At 41.5% G+C, this 23,777-nt stretch overlaps 1 protein-coding gene across 4 annotated transcripts in view; it reads right to left on the bottom strand.

Annotated features, from left to right (window-relative positions):
• LOC113061678 (galactosylgalactosylxylosylprotein 3-beta-glucuronosyltransferase 1-like) overlaps positions 1–23,777 on the bottom strand; it is a 90,398-nt gene that overhangs the window by 11,886 nt on the left and 54,735 nt on the right. The window contains exons 1-4 of one of the 4 annotated variants that reach the window (XM_026230996.1): positions 14,922–15,039; positions 9,763–9,905; positions 6,178–6,249; positions 5,578–6,086 (exon numbers count right to left, since the gene is read on the bottom strand). In XM_026230996.1, coding sequence (XP_026086781.1) covers positions 5,578–6,086; positions 6,178–6,249; positions 9,763–9,874 — 693 coding nt within the window. In that variant the 5' untranslated portion in view covers positions 9,875–9,905; positions 14,922–15,039. Of the gene's footprint in view, positions 1–5,577; positions 6,087–6,177; positions 6,250–9,762; positions 9,906–13,448; positions 13,544–14,921; positions 15,040–23,777 lie in introns of those variants that run through there. The other 3 variants (XM_026230998.1, XM_026230997.1, XM_026231000.1) reach the window with 3 other exon arrangements.

Below are 23,777 nucleotides of genomic sequence, written 5' to 3'. Positions count from 1 at the left end.
CTTAACCAAAATATATAAAACACAAATTCAACTTTATTTCAACACAACTGTGTCTTTATTTCGATTCAAAAGCTTTCATGCAGCAACAAACACTGTCATGATAATGTAAACAATAACTAGCTGCCAATTGACCATCAATAAAAGAAAAATAACGTTAGGTCCAGGACCTTAAAGCTTACAGCTGAGCTGAACAATAAGTGCATACATTTAAAGTAAATATTTAATAAGTTGGCAGCTAGGTGGATAAAAAAAGTAACAAGATTTTATAAGGTATTCATTTGTCTAGCAATATTGTATGTTTTAAATACTACAATATTGCTAGATTTGTATGTATAATGATAGGATGTGAACATTCATGTTTCACATGACTAATATAGAAATATTTGTGATATTGTCAACAAGTAGAACATTATAAAATATACTAAACATTAGTATTAATCAAATGTATTTATCATGATATTACGTATTAGTATTGTGCTCGCATCTAATTTGAAGAAGGGGCTATTTTACAGTACTTTTCAGTTCGTAATATTTAATGCTACAACATCTACGCACTGCACTATTCCAATTTTGCTTAGCTCAATAAACAAAAGAACATCGTTGTAAAATTACATTTCAGAAAATGTCCGGGTGGCTCGTCTGTAAATGTCTTTTCAAATTGGTTGTGTTCTTGCCACGAATGAGCGCTCTGCGTGCTTTGCACTTTGTTTTGTTTTGTTCGTCGTCAAACGTGAAGTGAGCTGTGGACATTTTGTCGCTCTTTTAGACAGTAGGGACTTTAAGCAACAGCTGCGAATGGAACGGCTACAGCGACCAGAAGTTTGCCGTCACACCGCTGTAGCCAAGAACGTAAAAGTCACTAAGCAACGGTAAAACAGAACAGCGCAACACAGCATTAATTCATTTATTGAGATCTAAAAATATATAGGCCTAATTTAAAAAAGCAAGAGAAGGATTGCTTTTGGCGTTAAATGACAATCTTTTGTCAGAAGAGGAGTTTTTAATATTGTATGATGTAAATAAGTCTAAAAACATAACATTTATTTACCTAACCTCTCACTTTGTAGCGACTCTGGCAAATCAGCTGTTCTCCCGTAGTAGACCATTAAATTAGAACGTCAGAAAGTAGCAGTTAAATTCGCGCAGGCGCAATACAACGCCAGAATGGCGTTGCCGTTCCACCAGAGGCTGTTGCTTAAAGTCCCTATCACCCAGGCGCGTAATTTGCAGGGGGGTTACGGGGGTCATGACCCCCCCAAAAATCAGATCCAACTAATATAACCCCCTTAATATCATAACATCATTCAGATTAAAATTATATGAAATATTCAGAATGAATACTTTTGTTCGTTTTCTTTATTAATTTCATTTGCCAGCAAGAAAGATAGTATCATATTTTAAATAATCTGTAGTGTAAATTAGCATGTTACCTTTTACACAAGAAAATTATTCATATGCCAGCGAGTGTAACCCCCCCAATGGTAGACCCAAAGTTACGCCCTTGCTATCACCTCTTCGAATGCCGACTTCCCGGGAGCTCATAAAACTGAAAACCTTCGCTTCACGTCTCAATAAGTCAGGCTCTGATTGGTTCTCTTCTCTCATGCAGTCTGTTCTGTTTTGCCGGTTCTTTTGCTCATTCCTCGCATCTCTCCCGTCTGCTGATTTGATTTTCGTCACAGTCTATTTTCGTCTCGTCCTTTATTCGTTGACGATAATGTCAATCAATTTAGTCATAGTTTTAGTCTCCATCAGTGCCTTCTATTTTAGTTTTCGTTTTGTTTTCGTCGGCAAAAATATATTCGTGACGAAAATAATGACGAAAATATTTAGTCAACGAAATTAACACTGCATGCCACAAATTTTCAATCATGCCTTCATCGTGTCCATATCATTTCACCTGCTGTTTATAGTGTTCTTCCTCAAAGTGACAGCACAGGCCTGATGAGACCCCACTATGATCATGTTTTGGACAGTGTGGAGACTCAGACCTACAAACAAATAGATCTTAACTGGAGGATTCATCCCGAGCAGGTCACGGGAGGTGAATAGCAATCCGAAGCAAGCCAGTGAAAGACAGAGAACATGTGAGAAAGAGAAAGAGAGACAGATTCTCCTTTAATCTTCCTGCTTCAAACGCTCCCTACACTCCTCCAAATGCTTTGTGTGTGCCGCCCAGCGCAAGTGGTCCACATCATAAAAGGAAACTGCCTAATGAATATTGAAGGCTAGAGCGGGCGAGTGAAGCAGTTGTCTTTATACCCATAATGCATCGCCCACTGTATCCAGGGGAAGGTTTTGCAAAAAAACACAAAAGGACTGTAAATGGAAAGGAACACTGGGCTTCTTTCTCATTTACGAAAACCACTCGCTCACTGTGTTTGTAAAAATAAACTGATTAAGACTCAGCTAAATGTAAAGGATGGTTTTGTTGACTGAACTGTTACTGGTTGTCCACATTGATCCAAATCTAGCCCAAGTAATTGACTGTGAACCTTTCCCACCATATCAGGAATTAAGAGAACAGTCCTGGCCGAAATGTCACCCTCAATCTGATTACTTCCGCAGTGACTAATATTATATTGTGCCACTGCCATTTTTCATTAATGAAAGAGATGGACATTTTCTGTAACTGTTGATGGAAACAAAAACAACAGGAATGGGGAAAGTGTTAAAAAGGATGCATGCTCGTTGCAGATTCAGGATGACATTAATCTTTTCTAAACTAGCTGTCATTGGGGAGGGCTCCTGAAGCTAGGCTGCCCTAGTTTAGCATAATGAGCGGATGTTTTCTGCTTTTTGCCTCTCAATTAAAGTGCTTCATGCTGAATTTTGAATGGAAGAAAAGGAGAGAACCTATTGATGGTGCTGTGAAGTGGACTTAACTTGAGAAGCAGTTCATTTAAAATTGTTTTTGTTTTCTCTATCTGACATTTATGCAGTCCCGGGGTTATGGAACAACATTTACATTTTACTTTCAACAAGCAAACTAGATTATAATATTATGTTTATATTAGCACAGGTGTTTTCAAGTGTTAGGGACAAGGGGGTGCTACATTATATGAAGAATGCATTTTGTTTTCTGGCTGTCAGCAGCATTAACTTAATGTGAATTCAAAGCATTTTTTTATATTATATATTAATATTTTATATTGTAAAAAGCACTATACCAGTAAATATACATTTATTGATTGAAAATATTTCTCTTTAGGTGTATACATCTAACATTTACTTATATTTTTATTATTATTTTTTGTTTTACTAGAAATACCACGGTTAACAGATAAAATGTTTAAATAATCTATATCGACATCAATACAGTAACAGCATAGAAGCCAATTATTTATGTGTCAAAATAAAATCGGGGTTTATAATATTTTACTTTGTCACGCACTAGAAATGAGTCTTTATAAAATTATAATTATATTCTAGCAAAGAGTCCAATGCATGGGCAATTAATTCAAATGAATGTCATTTAGATCATGGTTTGCATTGTGTGCATTTAGTTCGTAATTAATTCAGTCTTTCCACCAGTTTGACCTACTCCAGTGATTTGTGAACCATTCGGAAGCATAACAGTGATGTAGTGGCATTGTCTTCTATAATGTAACATTTTGTTGGGTTCTGTTCAGTCACCCATCACTATGCTTTTTATAACTGCATTGTATGTTCTGCTTTATTTTTGTACAGTTGATTTTTTTTCTCATCCACATTTTTTTTGGAGGAAGCCTGACCTAGACGTACATACAGATGACTCATTATTCAGAATTGACGTTGAAGTGATTCTGTCAAGCCGAAGTAGTCACAGAGGAGAGGGGGAAGTGGCCTGTGTCCCTTGAGGTCAGAGCACTTACTGCAAAGTCAATAGTGGAAAGGTAAGCCAGGAGAACAGTGGTGAAAAAAAAACATATACAGCATCTGTAAATAAACCCTGTCATTCAGAGTGCCTGTCTAAGCATTTTTAAATAAGAGCTTAATAATTAATTCACCCTGGCAGGCATGGTTGTTTTAAACAAGGCCAAATGCATAATTCAGGAACTATTCTATATCTTAATTTCAAGAAGTAAAAGGTATTACGATATCTTCTGTGTGAGGTTTTCTCATTGTGGGTCAGTGATTTTAGCCAAACACACTGCTATGGCTCTTCTAAGCAAGAAGGGAAATGTTAAGGGAAAATGAAAGCCCAGAGTTGGGTTGAAACTAGTTTATCTTGGGAAGATTGCTACTATATATATATATATATATATATATATATATATATATATATATATATATATATATATATATACACACACACACACACACACACACAAATTTAAAATAATTTCTATAAAAATATTTCATATTTAAAGAATGTATTATCAACAAAGTTCACAGACTATAGGGGATCTGCGTTGGTACTGTGAGGGTCTGCTAATTATAGCTTGATCACAAACTAATTTATTTAAAAATATAAATATGCAATAAAAAAAGATCCAATAACTTCAATGAAAGCTTGAGTTAGGAAGGAGTTTACCACATTAAAATTAATAAGAGAATTAAAATGTAATGAAACATATGACTCCATAGATCAACAGTGTTAAATCTAAACAAATGTTATTGTACTATATGCATATTATTTAAGACCAAACCTGACTAACAAAGAAAAATGAGTGAGTTGAAAATCTGCATTTTACAACGTCCATGGAAAGAAGCATGCGATTTAAAGTATTTTAAGTATGAATACTAATCTTGTACATTTGTACAACCCACAATTATCAACAGAAATGGCAGCTTTTGTCTTCTGTTGCTAGTGTTTCTGAAGTAGGTGCCTAATTTTTTATTTAATTTAATTTTTTTACCACCCACCATCAATGATTTTTCTTTTCACAGCAGGGCATCAAAATTTAGGGGATTTGAAAGGCGTTTCAAGTGATACAAGTCCTAACAGGTATTTATGGACCTGTAGCATTATAAGATCCAAGTAATATTTACACAAATGTAAAAATGATGTCATTATTTACAAACTTGTTTGACTTTCTTGTTTTATTATGTTGTTCCAAACCTGTGTGACTTATTAAGCCTGGTCATACCTGCATGATTTTCTTTCTTCTGTGAAACATACGATATTTTGACGATTGCTTCAGCTTTTTTGTCTATATGAGTAATGTCAGCGCATTGATCAATGTTTTGATTTAATTAAATATCAATCTGTAAATCGAACTGAACCCATTTTGCTTCAAAAGACTAGGAATACCACTAGAATCGTTTCAATTATTTTCATGCAACGTTTAATGTCTTTTTTGGGGGTTTGAGTCCCATTGATATTTATCATATAGACAAAAACTGCTGACACATTCTTCATGATATCTTCTTGTATTCTCCACAGAATAACAAGAGTGAGTAATCGGTGACGAAATAGTGACTGAAGTCACATGATCATGCAGTTGAAGCGCTCAAACATTGCTTATTACTTAACAATCAATGAAGTTAAACTCTTTACAAGTGCAGTCACTTACCCATTAATTAATGTTACAGTACACAATTTGTGCATCATTTCAGATGGAGATGATTGTTATGCCTCAAGTCTTAACTCACCTCCTCAAACAGCTCCAAGCTGTATGTATTATCGTCATCAGCAAAGTAGACGATTCCTGCCTGGCTGCTGTTGGATTTGAAGGTCTCCCGTAGCCATCTCAGAGCCAGGTTTCTCTGCATGGTGCCACGTGGAATCCTGGGATCTCTCGTGTCCCCTCGCAGCTTGTAGTTCCGTGGGGTCTCCACATTGAGGTGTGTGTAATTCAGCCCCGTTTCCCTCAGAAGCCTCGTGACCAGTGGAGTTCTCCTCTGAGAGTCCTCGACCAGAATCCAGTGCAGGTTGGGCACATGGAGGAAGGTGTTAGCCAATCGTGTTAGCTCGGCCTTCTGCACGGGGCGGCTGTATGTCGGAGTGATGACGTGGATGGTGGGCAATACATCAGACCAGGGAGGAGGTCTTGTGTACACGTATTCTGTACGGACCACCTCCACTATGTCCTTGTCCTGTGAGCAATATTCCTTTGAGTCTGTGGCTGGTCCAGTGTCGTGCCTAGTCTCTGTCCCGTCATCTGCCAGACAGAAAAAGAGAATTAAGACATTAGCGGACCCCAGGGCTGCTCTCTTTATGTCTGACACATGCCACAAACCTTAGATGAGTACCTGCTAGCCGTTGCCGGTGGATGGTTAGACGCTCTGGTATGATTAAGATCTCTTTTACTAGATGGTGACAGACTGGAGAGGGTGAGAGCAGGAACCGTGAGATCATAATACGGTTACTCCACAAGGGTTAAAGGCACTGATTTAAACCCATAAAGCACATGTTCTGCATGATCTGCTCTTGAATTCTTAATGGGATAGTTCAGACAAAAAGAAACATTCTCATGTCTTTCTAAAACTATGACTTTCTTGCTTGAGGCAGAAAAGGAGACATTTTGGAGAATATCTGGCATATTTATAAAAAAGTATCAAAACACACCAAACAAGTTAATAATGCTAATAATAGCACCGGTAATATCAATACGACTCACAGTATTCTTGGAAAAAGTACTTAGCATCTAAGCTGCAGTAATGTTTCATGACTGTTCCTGTGATTTGAGCATTTTGTTGGGTGGGAATACTGATCAGATTTATCACAAATAAGGCATTCACTTGGCCTTGAAAGACTTGAAATGAGGCCTGATTGGTTTGATATACTTACAATAATTCTTTTTCAATAATAATAATAATAATTATAATTATATATATTGGCCTTGTATGTCTTTATTGGACAAGACAGGGGGACATCAACTATAATAATACTCATTAATACTCGTTAAATGAATCTAATAAAAAAAATACAAATGTAATCAGTTGAAACGGTTTCAGAAAAATCTGACATTAGAATAGAGTTAAGGTTTAGGCAGCAATGTGGCTTTGAAACAATTCTAATGTATATGGCAGAGGTCTCCAGTGAGGTCCAAAGACATGCAGAATTGAATTCCAGTGTTAAACATCAGCTAATCAAGGTCTTTGCAACTTCTCGAAACACCCAGGCAGGTGTACTGGAGAAATCTGGTGCTAAACTGCAGGTCTGTGAACCTCCATTAACATGGATTAAAGAGCCGTGGTCTATGGCAACATACTGAACTGATTTTTTATAAAATTAAACATATGGTGTTATGGATAAAGAGACACACAGAGGTTACCTCAGTCGCCCCATACATGAGCAGTGCTGTAACTATAAACACTAATTATAGGCATTATACAGAGGTAAGATGAAAATTTAAATGCAATCAAAACTTTTCTAAAGACAGTCAGTAAGTTCTCTTCAAAGATACAGCAAATTCAAATTAAGACACCCACCACAAACAAAATTTACAGGAATGTATATTATTGAGAAGTGGTTAAATGTAGGCATTCGTTTAGGCCGTTGTGTAAAAACCTACTCCTGGAGGGCCAACATCCTGCAGAGTTTAGCTCCAATCTGCTCTAACACACCTGCCTCAAAGTTTCTAGTAATCCATTGAAAGATTTTCAATTACTGGTTGAGGTGTGTTTAATTGGGGTTGGTGCTAAATTCCCATACCTTTCATTTCAGTTTATTGACTGCAATGGTTTCTCAGCGAAAGTAATGAGCTTTTATGGAAGAGTGGAAGCGCACAGCTGGAAAGGGGCGGAATGGTTGCAAAATAATCATTTTATCTTGATTATTATTTTTTTCATAATCGGTGGAAGCTGAAATTGAAACTTTATTCTGATTAATCACACAGCTCTAGTGTTACCAATTTTTTTTTTTTTCCAGAATATTTTCACAAAATGATGGTGTGGGCAGTTCAAGCACATTCCTGCTGATAGGAATCGTGGTGGCACCTCACATATCAGATCTTTATCACTGTTCAATTAGTGCCCTGCTCTCACTTCAGACATATTAGCACCATTAGAATAACACACTCCATTAACAGTCCAGATGTTCACTGACTCCTAGGCATCATACAAACTCGCATTAATTGCTTCATGATAACTTCTATGAATACATTCTCCATAAGCTGACTGTATCGACATGTACATATGGATGCATAGATCTTCAAATGCTGGGGATTGTATTTCCCTGTAGTTTGAGCTAGAGGTGGTCAGTGACTAATGGATTGTCATGAAGCCATTAGATTGACCCCAAAAATAACAGTTTATGTTTTTATGTAAGTGCTAAAATAGCTGATTACATGCAAACAAGTAATTTGAAGTTAAACCCAACAGAAATGCTCCTCAGAGTGTGATTTTATTGGAGAAATCATCTGCAGCTGAATAAACGAGAAGCTGTTGGGTAATTTCATTGGAGTCAGAGGACTCTTAAAGTAAGGCACATTAACTGAAACTCATCTGATGTGTTACAAACTGGGATTTGTGTTAATCTACATGTCTATATCTATAGTTATTCAATCTATAGTTATTTTTTATGTCACATGAAATGAAAGCACACTGTGCTGAAAGACGGAGTATATTTAGTTAATTCACGATTTTGTGGTTGCTTAGAAAGAAAACAAGTGGTAAGAAGATAAATATTGTTTAGCCACACCCTTTTAAAGCTCTTTTAAAGATCATTTTGCACTGAGAATAATATTATGCTATATATTTCTTTCTAACGTGACCTTGAGCTCAAATTAATAGACTTGCTGAGTTTATCAGGGTGTATTAGGCTTTGTTATTAGGCTCTCAATGTCAAATGCAGAAATGTTAATCCATGCATTTATGACCTCAAGGTTAGATTATTGTAATGCTTTATTGGGTGGTTGTTCTGCACGCTAGTCCAAAATGCAGCAGCAAGAGTTCTTACTAGAACCAGGAAGTATGACCATATTAGCGCGGTCCTGTCAACACTGCACTGGCTCCCTATCAAACATCGTATAGATTTTAAAATATTGCTTATTACTTATAAAGCCCTGAATGGTTTAGCACCTCTTGCAGTTTAAATCTAGATTAACCTGGCTTACACATAACATACTAATATGCTTTTAATATCCAAATCCGATAAAAGATTTTTAGGCTGCATTAATTAGGTAAACCAGGAACACTTCCCATAACACCCGATGTACTTACTACATCATTAGAAGAATGACATCTACGCTAATATTAGTCTGTTTCTCTCTTATTCCGAGGTCACTGCAGTCACCTGGATCCAGTACGTATCCAGACCAGATGGTGGCTCAGCACCTAGAAAGGACCTCTATTGCCCCAGATACAGATCCCCTGTAAAGACCTTGTCTCAGATGACCACCAGGACAAGACCACAGGAAACAGATGATTCTTCTGCACAATCTGACTTTGCTGCAGCCCGGAATTGAACTACTGGTTTCGTCTGGTCAGAGGAGAACTGGCCCCCCAACTGAGCCTGGTTTCTCCCAAGGATTTTTTCTCCATTCTGTCACCGATGGAGTTTCGATTCCTTGCCGCTGTCGCCTCTGGCTTCCTAGTTCGGGTCACTTCATCTACAGCGATATCGTTGACTTGATTGCAAATAAATGCACAGACACTATTTAACTGAACAGAGATGACATCACTGAAGTCAATGATGAACTGCCTTTAACTATCATTTTGCATTATTGAGACACTGTTTTCCAAATGCATGTTGGTCAGTTGCTTTGACGCAATGTATTTTGTTTAAAGTGCTATATAAATAAAGGTGACTTGACTTGGTGCAGAAATTTGTACTTTTGATTGATAACAGAATTGGCAATGAAAACATGTTAAATGTGTAAGAGAGACTGGTACCCTTTCGGATGGCAAACAGGGGGGCAATTGCACTTTGGTGCCACACAGTGATGAGGAGGGTCCATGGTAACACAATCAACACGATGGCAAGAATATCTCTTCTCTTCGGCATCTCCAGGATTGGTTCTATGTCTGGTCATTACCTAAGAGAGGGAAATGAAGAATCAGACACTAGAGACTATATAAATGGAAAAATGGGAACCTCATAAGTGTCAGGGAATTTAAATCTGATCAAAATGACTATCATCACTTTTTTATTTGAGCTCCATGTGGCCAAGTAAAATAATAAACCACTAAACTGTCAGTCTCAGATCTCTGGTTACATTGTTTAGTGACCAAAGAAGGATCTTAGGTCTCTTTTTCATGGTTTCCTCAAAATATAACCACACCAAACATTACAGAAACATCATAGATAAAGTAATTCAAAGCCCTGACATAAAACAAATTATAGGTGAAAAGATTCTGTATGATGGGCATCTTGTACAAAAGACAGAATTAAAGGGAATTTGGGGGAAAATGGAATTCATTTTAAAGTAAATAATGTCTTTTTGTTTAGGACATTTCACATTTGAGTGACAGCAACAAGTTTTACCTCGTCCTGGTTTAGGTCTGATGATAACAACTTACCCATGTCTTGTTTATGAATTATTTATTAAGACAAATTAACTGAAAGACTACCAAGAAAGCAAGTTGATTAATTCACAACATGCACACGTTTATCGTAATGCACGGTTACTACAGAGCCCCGCAGATGACATAGAGACAAAAAATTATATATTTCTTGTTGCTACAAATTAAGAATGAATTCCTTCATTCTATTAATCAGTTGTCTTGTTTTAGTAAATGTGGTCACGTTATAAAAATTTGTTTCCTCATCAGGTTGCCCATGCTGATCCCTGTACACCACTGAAAGTGCCAACAGTGGGCATCAGAAGTGGACCAATGAGCAATGTAACGTGGTGGCGTGGTCTGATGAATCACATTTTCCTTTACATCTCATAGATGGCTAGATGCGTGTTTGTCCATTAGCTGGGAAACACATGGCACCAGGATGCACTATTGGAAGAACGCAAGCGGGCGAAGGCAGTGTGATGCTTTGGGCAATGTTCTGCTGGGAAACCTAGGGTCCTGCCATCCATGTGGATGTTACTATGACACGTACCACCTACCTAAGCATTGTTGCAGACCATGTACACTGTTTCATGGAAATGCTATTCTCATGTGTCAATGTGCCCTGCCATAAAGCAAAAATGGCTAAGGAATAATTTAAGAACCACAACAATGTGTTTAAGGTGTTAACTCGGCCCCCAAATTTCCCAGATCTCTATCCAATTGATTATCTGTGATGTGCTGAACAAAGCAAGTCAGATCCGTAGAGGCTCCACCTCGCAACTTTAAGGATCTGCTGTTAACATCTTGGTGCCAGATACCACAGCACACCTGTCTGTGCCTCATCAACTTAGGGCTGTTTTTGCAGCAAATGGGGGACCAACACAATATGGAATATATATATATATATTATTAAAATAAAATATATTTTAAATCATTTAAATCTACTTACCACTAGATAATTTCGCCTAGTCTTCTGCAAAAATAGAAACAGATTTTTGCTTTTTGAATGCATATGATGCCTGACATCCAAAATAATTTGACTTATCAAGGGGGCTACACTCTGACTTCTTTCATTTAATTTAATATTATAAAATTGTCTTTATTAGTGAAACGATATCAACTGAATTATTAATTAGTCCACCTATATTTGTTTCTTGTATCAAAAGATGAATAGTGTATTCAAGTTGTCTGTGAGTTATGAAGGAAAATTTAAACATTTTTTTTTTTTTTTTTTAACTGACAGTTTTCAGTCAAGTGACTGGTTCGAAGACCTGGACGCCAAAACTTCCATAGAACTGCAGCATAACCCTGACGATTTTTTTTTTATCTGTTCCAATCCAAAAAATATTTAGATCATCTTCTCAAAAGAATAAAATATTATTTATATAATTTTATATTACCGCAATATTTCAATCACTAAAAACAGCGGGTCGTTCTAAAACGTTTGATGCGAAAACACTTAAAGTGCCTTTTAAACGGTTATATTAAAAAGATCAAATTCAGTACACATCTTATTGATTACGCACTCAATTTTATTTGACTTTATGCAAATAAGCAAATGAGCCCGGAACATGAACGCAATGCGCTAAATGGTGCTGCGTCTTCTTTATAATGGTTTTCTATGGAAAACATTTTAAAATAAACTCTGCGCATTGCGTTTATATTCTGGGTTATTCTGCTTGTCCGTACAAGGTCTGCATCATCAATAAAGTGTATCCTTAATTTGGCATTTAAATATCACTGTCTTACTACATTATTACTTAATGCAAACCTAAAAAAAAAAAAAAAAAAAGCGGCGGTCAGTTTTGCCCTCCATGTGGGCGTTCCTTTAAGGGTGGGACGTCACGTGAAAACTATAATAATAGGTTTGCAATCACGTGATTCTGATGACGCGCGAAATTCAGATGGAAAAGCAGAATGGATGAGATGGAGGAAAGTCCGTACTCTACTGGTTTAAGCACTATTACAAGAGGAAGGTACAACAGAAAATCACAACATATGTTGGACGTGATCCTAATGTTATGAAGAGGAGCGATATTTCAACTAAATGTAAATACTTGCCTGCCATCGAGGCGGATATAGGCTAAGCAACTAATTTAACTCTGATTGTAAACAAAGCATTTTAAAATTGAAATAATATGAGGGATGCGGGATATGTCACTCCTGAATTGCTGCATGTACAGGGCATGTGGCCGTTGGTCCTGTTAGCAGCACATAAAACGACTTTTATTCAAATTCTTAATTGACTGATTATAGCCTAGAAAGTGAACTAATAGCACGTCCATATAATCACTAAAAAGCATTCATTCACTTCAATTAATCGCAATCTTACAATGTAACGTCATAATCAATAAAGCACTAAACTGCACATAAAATATCTTATTTACAGTTTCTAACGTTACGTGTAGCGTTTGGCATTGCATGCATTCAGTCTCCTGGTGATTGCATGAGAGTTGGCAGTCCTGTATCTTTTTATATATTTCTTTATTGATACCTTAATATAGTATTATCTTGTATTAACCATTTGCACGCATGAGCATTATCCGACCAGGCTCCTCCCGAAAGCAGACGCAGTTTAAGAGAATCTTTTTCTGTCAAATTCTTGCCTTTAGCCCCCTTTTCCATACATGAGAAAAGCTACTAGTGGTTTCTAGCTTTTTCTGATTTCAGCACCAACAACGCAAAACATTTGAGTGTCTGCAAGCGATTCATTCTCACACACACATATATATATATATAATTAACTTCCTGCCCTCCAGCTACATTTCGCACCACAACAATGACGTCATGTACAAACCAGTCTCCACTCCAATCCACGATGAAGACGAGGGAACGAATTATTTTCAAAGCCATGATTAAACGAAAACTAGATAATAAAATGAGTCGTGGGAAGAAATTATTAATTTGAGGCCAGATATATATTTTCCGTCATGTGTCGCAAATTATAGTACATATTTTGGAATAAAAACCACACAAAAAATTATAAAAGTGTAGGAGTTTGCTTCACTGGATGTTGCTGTCAGTCATTTAAAATTTATATCGTTAAACGTTTTGCTACGAAACCTACATCTTACCTTCACCGTGGCAAACGGAGCGTGATAGGAATTCAAACAGTAAAGCCCGCCTTTGATTTGATTGGCCACCTCAATCACTCAATGAGCGCTCAACATGTCATAAAGAGCTGTGCGTAATGAATGGACCACAAACGATTTTTTTGTATGAAGGTGTAATGTTAGATTTGTTATGTGGTATGTCTTTCTGTTTTGTATGTTTTGAAGTTTAAATAAATGTATAAAAAAAATGAATGGACCACAGGACAGCATTAAGAAAATCAAATTAGTCCCTATATTTTATTATTGTTCGGGTAGGAAACCACATCTCCCAAATAACTGTCAAGACACAGGAGGACTAAACGGAATATATCCAACAAGAGCATAAAACACGCTCGAATAACGCTGACCAGAGAATCGCTAGACCAGCAGTTTTGATAGATGGCGATTGTAATCAAGGTAAAGACAATTGTTTTTACCGTTAAACCTTTTATAAAACATAAATGTGTGTATATATATATATATATATATATATATATATATATATATATATATATATATATATATATATATATATATATATTTAAATTCGAAGAGACAAAAGTTACATCGTTTGGGATGCTTTTTAATCAGACCCAAAACTATGTGAACATAGAGCGCTGAACACTCTCATGCCGTCTGTTTCACTCGTCGTTAGTAGAAGCCGGAGGACGCGCTCGCGCAGAAAGTCATAGTATCTAATAACTTTTGACGTGTCAGGAAACCGTACAGCTATCGCTTAGCTGAATAAAAAGCAGAAACGTTCTGACTTTTTCATTATGTGTCTGGAGGCGTTTCAGTGTTAACAGTGAGTTAGTGCAACCTAGTAGTAAAGAAAACACATTGAAAACGATATTGACAATTGTATGTGTGTTTTTCAAGTCATCCCCAGGTAATAAATAAAGTATATAAATGATAACATCCTAATTGACATATCATTTATTACAGTACAAAAACTATAAAATATATTTTCGGCCTTATTCTGTAAAAAAGAAAAAAAAGAAAACGAAGTTAAAATCATAAAATTGTCATTAGTTTTATGCCATTCAAAATATCTAGAATATTGGTTATTGTCCAGCAGTGAATTTGATTTTGATTTGATTGCCGATTAAAAGAGAGAATACATTTTTTAATAGTTGTTGTTGTTGTTATTATTATCATGTTCAATTAGATAAAAACTGTTCAATTATATAAAACCTAAGTATTATTACATTTGTCACCTCTGTCCACTTCACTTCTGAATTGATGTCTACACCTCTGGATGTAGAGAAGTCGAACATGTTTATTTATAATGTAGTTTTTGTTGTTTCATTTGGCAAGTGAAGCATATTATTATTATTATTACTCATGCTTTTAATATTATATTTAAAGCTTCACATACCAATTTTTTTTTATCATAAATAAAGTTATTAGTATTCATTATTATTATTGTTAACATTATTATTGTTAACTTCTCACCCTTAGTTACAAAAGACGGATGGCCACGAGCGTGAGGTCCAGCTGTGATGGCCGCATGCTGGAGGTCATCCACCATGCTGCTGGCTCCCAGAGCATCTCATGCTGCGGTCCAAAGTTCCTAAAACACACAAAAAGACAGACATCTTTGATGCACAGACTGCAGCTTCTGTCTGTTAATTTCAGAGAAGACAACCACAAGGTATAGTTGATGAGACCATTATTTTGTTGTCTGTCTTCCACCTCCTGTCCAACTGTTACAGTGATGAATGTTTCTTGGTCCCAAATCACAATATAATACCTAGTAGAGCAATCCAATGCTGATAAATGAATCCATTTGCATTTGGAGTGGCATTTGTTTGCTCTCACTCTCCTTTAATCTCAGTGGTAATATTTGCAATACAGGAACAGATGAATTAGCTGTCAGGTGCCCTTTGTGCCAAACCTCTTCCTAAGAGAATAATAATTCTGTTATGAAACTATTATCACTGAAACCCCTCCAGACACATATGAAAGCTGGGTATGATGACGCTCTGCCTTGAATCAAGCCTGTCTATGTGTGTGTGTGTAGGCTGTAGCACAAATGCTGGTTGACTGCAGTATAGCGACAGTGTATTTTTAGCTTCTCTGGAGACAGAAAAATTGAAGAGAAGAGAGAGAGTTCATTTTTTTGAGAGCAGCATGGCCCCTATGTATGTGTGTGTGTGTGTGTGTGTGTGTTTTCTGATATTAAGCAGAAATACATGGTTAGAAATGCATGTGGTTGAATAACAACAGTATCTCTATATCTACGAAAGGCTGACTGTACATTATCCCACTTATTACATGACTACTTGGCAAATAATTAAATAAATGGACATTTGTGAGAAGGAGATATTATAAGAGGGTAGCTGCCAAGGAAGACAATCTGTTTAGCATCATTATGCAAAAATAATGATTGTCATGCGTGTCTCTTTAGTAAAGCTGGTTCTGTGATTAGTAGGGAAATGCCGGTATCAAATTTTCCTGTTGCGGTTAATTGATAATGCTTTTATCATGGTACACGGTATTATCACGGTATTTAAATTTTGTTTTAAAAAGTGGTCATAATACAGTATAACAGGTAAAATAACTTTTTTTTTCTTATTACAAAAATAACTAAACATTTAAAACAATAAAACAATACAGAAAAATACATAAAAGTTAAATGTTTTACACATTAAAGTGCAAAAGAACGTCTCGGTTACGTACGTAACCCTCGTTCCCTGATGGAGGGAACGGAGACGTTATGTCGACCGACAAATGGGGTCTCACTTGGGAGGCCAATCATCTCTGATTTTAAGAGAAAACGCCAATGAAATTGGCAAGTGGATTAACACACCTGAGCCACTCCCCGTGCCAGCGGGTATAAATAGGGCGACAGGTGCATCCACTCATTAGGTTTTACGCTGAGGAGCCGAGAACGTGTCCCGGCAACAGCGAATGGTTCAAGGTTGTGGCATGGGGACATAACGTCTCCGTTCCCTCCATCAGGGAACGAGGGTTACGTACGTAACCGAGACGTTCCCTATCTGTCGGTCACTACGAGTTATGTCGACCGACAAATGGGGTCCTATGGAAAACGCCATAACCTGAACCTCGTCACAACCCTGAGGCGCTGCAATTGTTGACAAGCCTTGGCGTGCTACAAAAGCTACGCTTAAGGTCGTAACCTTCCCAAAGCCCCAGCGCAAATTCACTGACCTTGGTACCGAAGGGGCCAAAGGGTGAGTACATCGCTGCTGGAGAAGGCCATGCTGCTGTTCCGCCCACATAAAGTAAATGGAAGGGATTTCAACCTTCAGTGAAAGATTGCTTCAAATCTTCCCTATTTGTTCTTTCAGCTGGCAAGACAATGGGGAAGCGAGCCTTTAGGAAAGGTCGCTACGGAGACCACATCCTACCCGTAGGGAGGTGACATGTGGATATACCGATATGGACTGACCCAGGGGGCAGTACTACATATGGAAAGGGTCTCTGAGGCAGGTCCTACCTTGGAGTAGGGATGGAACGGATGCTCACATCCCCGTGTTAGGGGGAATGGCGCAGCAAGCGAGACACCCAGCCAGCCCTTCCCGCCAATTACCTGTTACCCAACACACGGGAGGAAACTGGCTCTACACGGAGGTTGTAAAACCTCGCAAGGTGTTAGGTGTCGCCCAGCCCGCAGCTCGACAAATGTCTGCCAGAGAGGCGCCATGCGCCAACGCATAGGAGGAGGCCACACTCCGTGTGGAGTGGGCCCTCACCCCCAGGGGGCACGGCTCGCCTTGGGAATGGTAAGCCAAGGCGATGGCGTCCACTATCCAGTGGGCCAACCTCTGCTTAGAGACAGCCTTCCCCTTCTGCTGACCTCCAAAGCAGACCAGGAGCTGCTCAGAGCTTCTGAAGCTCTGGGTGCGGTCCACGTATATGCGAAGCGCTCTTACGGGACACAGCAACGACAAGGCTGGATCTGCCTCCTCCAGGGGCAGCGCTTGCAGGTTCACCACCTGGTCTCGGAAGGGAGTGGTGGGAACCTTGGGCACGTATCCAGGCCGGGGTCTCAGGACAACGTGAGAGTAGGCCGGCCCGAACACAAGGCACTCTTCACTTACCGAAAATGCTTGGAGGTCCCCGACCCTCTTGATGGAAGTGAGCGCGATCAGGAGCGCTGTCTTGAGAGACAGGAACTTCAGCTCAACCGAATCCAGCGGCTCAAAGGGACCCCTCTGAAGTCCCGCCAGGGCAATAGAGAGGTCCCAGGAGGGAATCAGGGGTGTCCTAGGAGGATGTAACCTTCTGGCACCCCTCAGGAACCTAACGATCAGGTCATGCCTCCCCAGGGACCGGCAGTCCACTGCATCGTGATGTGCTGCAATGGCAGCCACATACACCTTCAGGGTGGAGGGTGACAGCCCACGCTCCAGCCTACCTTGCAGGAAAGAAAGCACGACTCTGACCGGGCATCTCCGGGGGTCTTCCCGGTGAGAAGAACACCAATTCGTGAACAGACTCCACTTCAGAGCATAGGCCTGCCTCGTAGAAGGGGCTCTAGCCTGAGTGATAGTGTCTACCACCGCTGGGGGCAGATCACTTAGGTCTGCCGCGTCCCGTCTAGAAGCCACACATGGAGGTTCCAGAGATCTGGGCGCGGGTGCCAAATGGTGCCAGGCCCCTGAGAGAGAAGGTCTCTCCTCAGGGGGATGCGCCAGGGAGGGGCTGTCACGAGGAGCATGAGTTCCGAAAACCAGGTCCGGGTGGGCCAGTAAGGCGCAACCAACAGGACCTGTTCCTCGTCCTCCCTGACCTTGCACAGTGTCTGTGCGAGCAGGCTCACTGGGGGAACGCATACTTGCGTAAAGCCAGAGGCCAGCTGTGTGCCAGTGCATCTGTGCCCAGGGGGGCCTGGGACAGGGAATAGTACAGCTGGCAGTGGGAGGACTCGTGGGAAGCAAACAGGTCTACCTGGGCTTCCCCGAATCGACTCCAGATCAGCTGGACCGTCTGGGGATGGAGTCGCCATTCCCCGGGGAAAGTGAGCTGTCGTGAGAGCACGCTGGCTGCACGATTGAGCTCCCCCGGGATGTGGACAGCACGCAGCGACTTGAGCCACGTCTGACTCCAGAGGAGGAGATGACGGGCGAGTTGAGACATGCGACGTGATCGTAAACCGCCCTGTCGGTTGATGTACGAAACAGCCGCAGTGTTGTCCGAGTGGACCAACACGTGCTTGTCCAGCACTAGCAGACGAAACCGTCGCAAAGCTAGATGCACTGCCAGCAACTCCAGGCAGTTGATGTGCCACAGCAGTCGAGGTCCTGTCCAGGACCCTGAAGCTGCCTGCCCGTTGCATGTCGCGCCCCAGCCCGAGTTGGAGGCATCTGTTGTGACAACAACGTGCCGGGACACTTGTTCTAAGGGCACGCCGGCCCGTAGAAAAGCAAGGTCCGACCAAGGACTGAATAGGCGGCGACACATCAGTGTGATGGTGACACGATGTGTACCGCGGCGCCATGCCCATCTCGGGACTCGGGAGTGTAACTAGTGCTGAAGTGGTCTCATATGAAGCAACCCGAGCGGCGTGACTGCGGCTGCGGATGCCATATGCCCCAGGAGCCTCTGAAAGTGTTTCAGCGGTACCACTATCCTGCCTCTGAAGGAACTCAGGCAGTTCAGCACTGAGTGGGCACGCTCGCTGGTGAGACGTGCCATCATACTCACCGAGTCTAACTCCATACCGAGATAAGAGATTCTCTGCACAGGGGAGAGCTTGCTCTTCTCCCGGTTGACCTGAAGCCCCAACTGACTGAGGTGCCGAAGCACGAAGTCCCTGTGATCGCACAACTCTTCTCGGGACCGGGCCATAATGAGCCAGTCGTCGAGATAGTTGAGGATCCTGATGCCCACTTCCCAAAGTGGGGCAAGGGCGCCCTCCGCGACCTTCATGAAGACACGGGGGGACAGGGAGAGCCCGAAGGGGAGGACCTTGTACTGCCATGCCTGACCCTCGGAAGCAAAGCGCAGGAACGGTCTGTGACGAGGGAGGATAGAGACATGAAAGTACGCGTCTTTCAGGTCGATCGCTGCAAACCAGTCCTGGGGCTGGACGCATTTGATAACGCGTTTCTGCGTCAACATCCTGAACGGGAGCTTGTGTAGGGCCCGATTCAAGACTCGCAGAACCAGGATAGGTCGAAGGCCACCGCTTTTCTTGGGCACGATGAAGTAAGGGCAGTAAAGCCCCGTCCTCATCTCGGCTGGAGGGACCGGCTCGATTGCATCCTTCGCCAGGAGGACAGCAATCTCCTCGCGCAAGACAGGGGCGTCCTGGACTGCCACCGAAGTCTCGAGCATGCCATTGAACTTGGGGGGGGTCGCCGGGCGAACTGAATCGCATAGCCGAGTCGAACCGTCCGGATGAGCCAGCGTGACGGGTTGGGCAGCGCAAGCCACGCTCCCAGATACCGTACAAGTGGCACCAAAGGGACAGTCGACATACCCGCAGTGGTGCAGCAATGGGGAGTCGTGCCGGAAGGCCCAGAAGGCACTGCGTCCTGGGTCATCGCAACCACACTCCCCGTGTTCCCGGAGGAACTGGCCAGAGACGCGTGGAGAGGCGTTGCGTCTCCGAACCGCGACCTCTTGGCCGCTGGCGAAGGGGGCGTCGTGGGTGAGAATGAGGAAGCTGTGCGTCGCTCATTGTCAGCCCACAAGCCTTGCAACTCGGAGGAAGGAGAAATTGCTCTTCCAATGAAAATGTGGGTGCCACTGGCCGTTCGACCAGCGGCGGAACAGAACCAGAAGATTCTCCACCCGGCCCTCCTCCGGGGGAGGGAGTGGCGCTCTCTCCGCCATCTCCTGAAGAGCAGTTCTCCGCATCTCCGAGTTGCCCGTGTCAGGGCCGCTTAGTCGACTTCCTCGAGGACTTTGCAGCCGGGAGTGACACGGGGGGCGCCGCTCTCCTGCGCGGGGCTCGACGCGCCGGCCTCGAAGAACTCTCAGCACGGGGCGGAGCTGGTGTGGAGGACGCAGGGGGGCGCCCTCGGCGACGAGCAGGCTGAGGCACTGCCTGCGACGGAATGGTGGCAACCAGAGGATCACGTCGTGGCAAGATGTGCTGTATGGCCTCAGTCCGCTGTTGTTCTGTCAGGAACTACTGGGCACAGCCTCTGACAGCGTCGCCACACAGGACAGCCTGGGACATGGGAGCATCGAGAAAATGCACTTTGTCAATGTCTCTCATACAGACCAGGCTGAACCTGAAACGGCACTACTGGACCACCAGAGTGGACATCGCTTACCCGAGGGACTGCGTTGTGACTTCCGTCACCCAGAAGGGGGAGGTCAGTCGCCATGCGCAGCTCCTGCATCAACCTCGGGTTGGACCTACCCTCGTGCATTTGTTAAAGCCTTGGCTTGTTGGGTTTGCAGGATAGCCATGGCATGCAAAGCAGAGACAGCTTGGCCCGCAGCACTGTAAGCCTTGGTAGCGAGCGCGGCCGACAGCTTACAGGCCTTGGGTGAGGGGCGCGGACTATCCCTCCCAGTGGCGGCGTTTTGCGGACACAAGTGCACCGCAATCGCACTCTCCTGCTGGGGAATGTCAACACACCCCTAGCTGCCTCGCCATCGAGGGTAGTGAGGACGGAGGAACGAAATGAGCTGCTTCCGGCCGTAAAAGGGGCCATCCACGACTACATCACTTCCCCATGCACATCCGGGAAGAAAGGAACCAGAGTAAAACGCGGTTGTGAGTCGCGCTCCACACCGAGAACCAATCAAACAGCCATGAGCACACAGGGCTGGCGGTGCATTCACCTCCATCCTGATGCTCACAGCTGCCCGGGCAAGCACGGCTGTCGACTCTGGGTCCAATTCGGCAGTGGCGACAACACCCTAGGGGGGCAGCCCCACCGAATCTTCATCCACAGAGGTCGATAACCCATCCCCCGATGCTGCAATCGACATCTGATCTCCGGCGGCAAACTGAATGACCTGCTGGGACTGCCATTAGACAGCCCAGCAAAATCACCCAGCAGCTGCACAGGACAAACACTGCGGAAGGGGTAAGAGGTCCGTGGGGCGTGGCCCGGCGGAGAAGCTCTCACGGTCACCTTCAAATCTCCCAGAGCACTAACCGGCGGTCCTCTGCTCGAGACAGAGAAACCAGAACGGGTAGTGACAGAGGGGTCTGCTCCCTTCCCTTTAAGAAAGGGGAGACGCGATCACAGCGTTGCCATGGTCACACACGCAGTGCGTGCATGAACCATCCACGAACGCGCCTTCAGCGTGCTGAATGCCCAGACACGGAAGAGAGCGAACGTGGCCGTTGTCAGAGAACAGGAAACGACCGCATCCAGAAGGACGCGGACGAAACGGCGTCTTGAAAAAGACGCGAATCGTCCGCGATTTGCTCTTTTAGGAAATCTGCTCTCTTAGTTGAAGCGCCCAGGGGAATCGCTGAAAGGGACACCGCTGTTTGCGCCGTACCGCCAACCAGAACAGCTTCCCGACACAGCAGATGAATGGCTTTGTGGAGTATAACGGCTTTCATACAACCACTCGGCTCCGAAGCAAAAATCTAATGAGTGGATGCACCTGTCGCCCTATTTATACCCGCTGGCACGGGGAGTGGCTCAGGTGTGTTAATCCACTTGCCAATTTCATTGGCGTTTTCTCTTAAAATCAGAGATGATTGGCCTCCCAAGTGAGACCCCATTTGTCGGTCGACATAACTCGTAGTGACCGACAGATAGGGAACTATAAAAACCAATAGTTATCACTTTACAATAAGATCTCATTAGTTAACCTTGGTTAATGCATTAACATGCAAGGCAAGGCAAGTGTATTTATATAGCACATTTCGTACACAATGGTAATTCAAAAAGAAAGTTAAAAAAAAGTAATGAAGAAAAATACAAAAATAAAACAAAAAAAGCAATTTAAGACAGTTTAAAAATAGAAAATTATTTTACATAAAATACAGTGCAATGCATAAAATATAGAGTAATCAGTTCGGACATAGCATAGTGCTCATTCAATAAATGCACAGCTAAACAATGAGCAATAGCTACATTTGATATAGATGTTATTAATCTTTGTTAAAAAATCTTAAGTCAGTTGCAACTTCCAATTTTAGCAATGTGTTATTAAATATTGAAATACCTAAGATTAATGAATGTTCAGAATAATTTTTTTCATTGGCAGTTTATGTTAACTAATGAAGCCATAATGTAAAGTGTGAATGAACAATTAAAGATCAAAACACTTTCAAACAATATCTAGGGCATTTGTAGTCCAGATATTAAAAAAGAAAATGAATATTTGAAGATAAATAGCCTATTAAGTCAAAATATTTCAGTCGTTGGCACTGTAATAAACACCATAGGGAAAACACAAAAGTCTACAAATGAAAATTTCAAATAACAGATTACAAAAAAAAAAAAATAGTTTTGTTATCATTTACTCACCATGATGAAATATTTTGAGAAATCTCTCTCTCTCTCTCAGTTCAATTCAATTCAATATGTGCTTTATTGTCATGACAATTGTTACAATGTATTGCCAAAGCATAGTGTTTACATATATATGCAACAAAAACATGCATGTATATACATTTAAAGAGTAGAACAAATAACATTTTAAAATTCTACAATTGATAAATCATTGTAGTGTGTGTGTGTGTGTGTGTGTGTGTGTGTGTGTGTGTGTTTGTAAATTTGTGGTGTGTGTGTGTAGGCTCATCACTGATTTGTTGACTCCTCCCTATTTTTGTGACAGGAATCAATGTATCTTGCTGCTAGTCTTTTTTTTTACCTAATAAATATTGAAGTTATGTTTTCTTGTTTAACATTTTGAAGTCAGGGTAAAGTATTTCAAATTTGGGATAACATGTCTTTCTCATTTCTTCATAGTTAGAGCAGCTGGTGAGGAAGTGTTGCTCTGTATCCACTTCCCCATGATTACAGTAAGGGCAGATAAAGGCTCTCTTTGGGCAGCCAGTGCTGTTAATATCTACCTGTCTCCATAGTCAGAGTATGATTGCTCAGTCTGTACCTCGTCATCTGTCTTCTCTTTACAGTTTTTTTACTGTACTCAGATATCCTGCAGTTGTGTAGTCTCTATTTAGGGCCAAATAACATTCAAGTTTAATTTGTTTTTCTGTTGTTTCAGTCCAATAATTTAGAAAATTTTCTTTCTGTGCTTTTATAATTTGGTTAGGCCAAATTTTGTGGATGGATATTTCAGTGTCCTGATGATGGCTGTTGTTAGTCGTGTTAGTTTGTTTTTGGAGCTTCAGGACCATCTGAATCAGGGGACTTTTTTCATGGTTCACTTCATTGTTTTTAAGGGCTTTAA

Source organism: Carassius auratus, chromosome 43, assembly GCF_003368295.1.
Source record: "Carassius auratus strain Wakin chromosome 43, ASM336829v1, whole genome shotgun sequence".
NCBI classification, from domain to species: Eukaryota; Metazoa; Chordata; class Actinopteri; order Cypriniformes; family Cyprinidae; genus Carassius; species Carassius auratus.
The sequence above is the reverse complement of the archived record's forward strand: the minus strand, read 5'-3'. Positions and strand labels throughout refer to the sequence as shown.